This window comes from Pseudophryne corroboree, chromosome 7 (genome assembly GCF_028390025.1).
Source record: "Pseudophryne corroboree isolate aPseCor3 chromosome 7, aPseCor3.hap2, whole genome shotgun sequence".
NCBI lineage: Eukaryota > Metazoa > Chordata > Amphibia > Anura > Myobatrachidae > Pseudophryne > Pseudophryne corroboree.
This window is the reverse complement of record NC_086450.1, coordinates 121,795,723-121,801,722: the sequence shown is the minus strand read 5'-3', so window position 1 is coordinate 121,801,722 and position 6,000 is coordinate 121,795,723. Positions and strand designations below refer to the sequence as shown.

The window sequence follows — 6,000 nt, the reverse complement described above, 5'->3', positions numbered from 1 at the left end:
TCTGCCTGCCCCACTCCCATGGTATAGGTGGAAGCTGCTACCTGTGTACTGGTGGCACCTGTGCTTTCTTGAAGTCCGGAGTCTGGAGCCAAGGAGGAGGGCTGCCTGTTCCCCTGCACTGCTCAGCACACAACACATGGTGGTGGCTGGGAAGAGAAGCCTCAGCAGTTCACATCACAGCCCCCAGAGCTCAGTATCCAATCACATAAGATCAGGGACAGGGGCGTGCTTTCATATGAGCTGAAAGCACGCCCCTGTCAAAGAGGCACTGCTGTTAGGTGCCGCTTACAGGGTTTTTCTTCATGAGTTTTTGCTGCACAATGCTTGGCCCCGCCCCCCGCTTTTGGCCCATTCACACTGACATCGGGAGGCACCAAGAGCAGTGCCTCCAACATACATCAATAACTGTTTATACATTGAAAAATAATATAAATGATAAAGGATTAATTATTAAAATAATACTAAGAAGATATTCTGTATCATAAGTATCTTCTTAGTATTTTTTTAATCATTATGACAGGGGAGGCACTGCCTCCCCTGACTGCCCGTCCCTGCTTCAAAGGTAATAGAGGTAAGCCCAGAAAACCAGCAGCTGCAGGTTCTCAGGAACAGACCTCCGATTTTGCTTCCTCAAAGCCTTCAGCATGACGGTGGACCACACTGCCTGGAAGACAGGCAGGTGGGAGCCCGGTTACGTTATTTCAGTCACATTTGAGCAACATCATGCCATTATCCCTGGGTCAAAGACCTTATCGCCCAGGGGTACAGACTGGAGTTTCAGGAACTCCCACCTCACATATTCTTCAAATCAGGCTTACCAGATTCTCCAGAGGCAGTTCTGATTTTGCAGGGAGCAATCCAGCAGCTGGTACAATCTCAGTTCATTGTCTCAGTTCCACTTCAACTACAAAATAAGGGTTATTACTCCATCCTGTTTGTGGTACCGAAACCGGACGGTTCAGTAAGGCCCATTTTAAACCTCAAGTCAATGAACCCGTATTTAAGGGTGTTCAAGTTCAAGATGGAGTCTCTGAGAGCAGTGATCTCAGGTCTGGAGGAGGGAGAATTTCTGGTATCTCTGGACATCAAGGATGCGTACCTTCATATTCCAATTTGGCCGCCTCATCAGGCTTACCTACGGTTTGCACTACAGGACTCTCATTTGGCCTCTACACGGCACCGAGGGTGTTCACCAAGGTAATGGCAGAGATGATGTTTCTCCGCAGGCAGGGAGTGAACATAATACTGTACCTGGATGACCTGCTCATAAAAGCACCATTCAAAGCACCATTCAGGGAGAGGTTGTTGGACAGCATTGCCCTCTCAACCCGATTACTCCAGGATCATGGGTGGATTTTGAACCTGCCAAAATCCCACCTGGAACCAACATGGAGGCTTCCGTTCCTGGGGATGATACTAGATACGGAGGCACAGAAGGTATTCCTTCCATTGGAGAAGGCATTGGTAATTCAGTAGATGGTGCGGGATGTTCTAAAACCAGTCCGGATATCGGTGCATCTATGCATTCGCCTTCTGGGGAAGATGGTAGCCTCTTACAAGGCTCTGCAGTATGGAAGGTTTCACGCAAGGCCCTTCCAGCTGGATCTGTTGGACAAATGGTCCGGATCACATCTTCACATGCACCAGAGGATACATCTGTCGCCAAAAGCCAGGATTTCTCTTCTGTTGTGGCTTCAGACTTCTCACCTGACCGAGGGTCAAAGGTTCAGGATTCAAAATTGGATTCTGCTAACCACAGATGCAAGCCTCAGAGGTTGGGGAGCAGTTACCCAGGGGGAACAGTTCCAAGGAAAATGGTCAAGTCAGAAAACCATTCTTCCGATCAACTTTCTGGAGCTAAGGGCCATATACAACGCCCTTCAACAAGCATCGCATCTTCTTCAAGATCACGCCATTCAAGTTCAGTCGGACAATATGACAGCAGTAATGTACATAAACTGACAGGGCAGAATAAAGAGCAGAGCAGCAATGTCAGAGATAACAAGAATTCTCCTCTGGGCAGAAAGACGCGCTGTGGCGCTGTCGGCAATCTTCATTCCGGGAGTAGACAACTGGGAAGCAGACTTCCTCAGCAGACTCGAACTCCACCCAGGAGAGTGGGGCCTTCACCCGCAGGTGTTCGAGTCCTTGACATGTCGGTGGGGGATTCCACAAATAGACATGATGGCCTCTCGTCTCAACAAGAAGCTCAAGTGGTATTGTTCCAGGTCGAGGGACCCACAAGCAGTGGTGGTGGACACTCTGGTGACACCATGGGTCTACCAGATGGTTTACGTATTTCCACCTCTTCCATTGATCCCAAGAGTTCTCAAATGAATAAAAAGGGAAATGGTTCAAGCAATTCTCATTGCTCCAGACTGGCCATGAAGGGCCGGTACGCAGATCTACTGGAGATGCTCTTAGAGGACCCATGGCCTCTGCGTCATCGCGAGGATCTTCTACAACAGGGACCGTTCGTCTATCAAGACTTAACATGGTTACGTTTTACGGCCTGGAGGTTGAGCGTCAGATTCTAGCCTGGAAAGGGATCCCGGACAAGGTTATTCCAACCCTGATCCAAGCCAGGAAAAAATATGTCTTGTGGTATGAAAACAGGAAATTTCCTCCAGTGGAATTTCAGCTGGGACATTTTCTCCTTTTTCTATAGTCAGGTGTGGATGTGGGCCTATGTTTGGGTTCCTTGAAAGTCCAGATTTCAGCCTTATCCATTTTCTTCAAGAAACAATTGGCTTCCCTCCCTGAGGCTCAGACGTTCTTGAAGGGTGTTCTGCACATCCGACCGCCCTTTGTGCCTCCCATGACAGCTTGGGATCTCAACGTGGTGTTGCAGTTTCTACAGTCAGAATAGTTTGAGCCTTTACAGGAGTTTGACGTAAAGTTTCTTACGTGGTAGACCGTTACACTGTTGGCCTTAGCTTCAGCAAGGCATGTGTCGGAACTGGGGGCGTTATCTCACAAAAGCCCCTATTTGATTTTTCATGAAGATAGAGCTGAATTCAGAACACGTCAGCAATTTCTTCCTAAGGTGGTGTCTGCGTTTCATATCAACCAACCTATTGTGGTTCCGGTGCTTACAGACACCTCTGCTTCCTCAAAGTCCTTGGACGTTGTGAGGGTTTTGAGGGTCTATGTGAAGCGGACAGCCCGTCACAGAAAATCTGACTCGCTGTTTGTTCTCTATGATTCCAAGAAAATTGGGTGTCCTGCTTCGAAGCAGTCTATTGCTCGCTGGATCAGGTGTACTATTCAGCAGGCTTATTATACGGCAGGATTGCCAGTTTCTAAAGTACATGCCCACTCTACCAAATCGGTGGATTCTTCCTGGGCGGCTGACCAGGGTGTCTCGGCTTTACAGCTCTGCCGAGCAGCTACTTGGTTAGGTTCGAACATGTTTGCTAAGTTCTACAAGTTCGATACTTTGGTCTCTGAGGACCTTCCATTTGGTCAATCCATTCTGCAGGAACCTCAGCACTCTCCCACCCGATTTGGGAGCTTTGGTACATCCCCATGGTACTAATGTGGACCCCAGTATCCTTTAGGACGTAAGAGAAAATAGGATTTTGATTACCTACTGGTAAATCCTCTTCTCGTAGTCCGTAGAGGATACTGGGCGTCCACCCAGTGCTTCGTGTTCCTGCACTGTTACTTTCTTAAGTATTCTTGTTGGTTCAGCGGTTGCTGTTCCTGTTCATGTTTGGTTAGTATGGCTTTCCTCTTGTTTGTGTGCGCTGGTTCAAATCTAACCACTGTTCTGTTACATCCTTCCTCAGGATATGTCCGTCTCCTCGGGCACAGTTTCTAGACTGAGTCTGGTAGGAGGGGCATAGAGGGAGGAGCCAGTGCACACTATTGATTTCTTAAAGTGCCCAAGGCTCCTAGTGGACCCGTCATTACCCCATGGTACTAATATGGACCCCAGTATCCTCTACGGACTAAGAGAAAAGTATTTACCGGTAGGTAATAAAAATCCTATTTTTTTTTACATTATGAATTAACTATATGAATTATTTATTATGGCAATCAAACATAGTATACAGCACTACATAACAAGCTGTTACTACATAAAAAAAATCTGAGTATGCATTAGGGAAATGTATTATAGAAACAAGTAGGGGGTCATTTACAGTTGGACGCAAATTTATTTTTAGTGAAAGATATGCATTTTCATATTGAACATGTGCACCAAGATTGCATGACCCTTTATATGTATGAAGACTTTTGCTTAGCGTTCCTTCGCAGATCCTTATGCAAGGACAGGGGAAATGAGGGTAAAACAGGTATGACAGGTAAGAAGTGGCTGGATATAGTAAAAGGTGTATTTTGACTACATACAGTACTTTAGAGATTAAGGCAACTGCTGTTACTCCTGTCAGTAGGCATATCAGTTGTGGGTGACCTATACATGGAGCAAAGAGAAATATTTTATTTTGCAATAAAGATGCAAAATATATTTTGATCCTCTTCAAATCCATAAGTAGAAAACTATAGAAACGTATGGATGCCACTTACCTGTCCTTGTGGAGCCCCATCACAGATGTCAGGCCAAGAAGCAGACTAGTACCTAACCAATATAATGAGAGTCACTTTATTTTAGTTGGTAATGGTTAGACCTGTGTGTGGATTAACGCCAGTGAATTTTCTTGATACAGCGGGGTTCAATTATACATTTTACCAGTGAACTTTAATGTATCAATGAACCTCACTGCAGCTTGATTGAATGCCGAATCTAACAATGCTGTGGAATGCTCTGTTATTGTATGACTTAGGTCAGTGTCAGTTGCAGTAATCAATCCAGGTGTTGATTGACTTTACTTTATGGAGTTGTGGGGGATGGGGAGCATGCTGTGGGGCTTTATTATTATTATTTATTTAAAGCTTTTTTTTTAATGATGATAAATGGTGTCTCTGGTATATGCTTAAAATGCGTCTCTATGCTTTCTAAACGGGTGTGGATCATTGGGTCGACCAGAATTTGGCCGACAGTCAATATGGTTGACAGGGTTTAAAGGTCGACATGTAAAAGGTAGACACTTGAAAAGATTGACAGGTACCAAAGGTCAATACAAGCAAAAGGTCAACATGGAAATGGTCATCACAAAAAAGGTTGACACAATTTTGTTTGTTTTTTGAGTGTCATGTGTTAAACCACATGTAAACCCAATTAGTGTACCATATCCCCTCATGTTGCTCTCTTCATTCACCACACTACAGGCAAGGTTACTATTCCCAAGTGTAGTCCACGTGGATGGTATGAAAAGGTTGAAATAGGGAAAAAAAAAGGAAAAAACTTGCATCGACAATGTCTGTTGACCTTTGTAATGTTGAACATTTGAACCTGTCGACATTTTGAACCTGTTGACTTAAGCACTGTCGACCTTTTGACCATGTTGACCTTTTATACTTGTCAAACTAAGGCATGTCAACCATATGGGGTTGACCTATTGACTGTCGACCTAATTACTGTCGATCTATCATCCAGAACCCTTTTTAAAAATGTCTTCCTGTGGGCATGATGATTTGTTTATTTTGAATGGCAGATGTCATATGATAAATGCTCTTTTCTTGCGGCAGGCAAGTTAGGCCTGTGCTGATGCGTCCAACTCTGAATGAGCCTCATCGTGTGTGTGATGACAACAGTTTGAATGACTATGTGCCCTTTGGGTTCTAGGGCACTACTACAGAGACAGAAGCAAACAGAAGAAGACTAAGTTCATACAAAATCTCCATGGATATGCTGGAAGATCCAACTGTGAGACAAAGAGCTTTAAGCATTGCTACTATCCTAACAAATACAATGGAAGGTAGGAAGCTGATAAAGTAACATTGACAAAAAAACAACAACTATAGTATCCTAGTGCAAAACAAATCCATACTTACTCACTCTCCCAGAACTTGCGGGAGACTCATTTTTGGATAGTCCCCTGCACCCACAGAAAAGTGTCCGGATCTCCCGCATTCCACCCACTTCCTGGTGCAGTG

The 6,000-nt window shown here is 44.9% G+C and overlaps 1 protein-coding gene across 6 annotated transcripts in view; it reads left to right on the top strand.

Moving 5' to 3' along the window:
- Positions 1-6,000, top strand: part of LOC134944763 (sodium channel protein type 2 subunit alpha-like) — a 329,999-nt gene that overhangs the window by 202,862 nt on the left and 121,137 nt on the right. For 5 of the 6 annotated variants that reach the window (XM_063933609.1, XM_063933606.1, XM_063933605.1 and 2 more), the window contains one exon: positions 5,690-5,822. In XM_063933609.1, coding sequence (XP_063789679.1) covers positions 5,690-5,822 — 133 coding nt within the window. Of the gene's footprint in view, positions 1-5,689; positions 5,823-6,000 lie in introns of those variants that run through there. The other variant, XM_063933608.1, reaches the window with a different exon arrangement.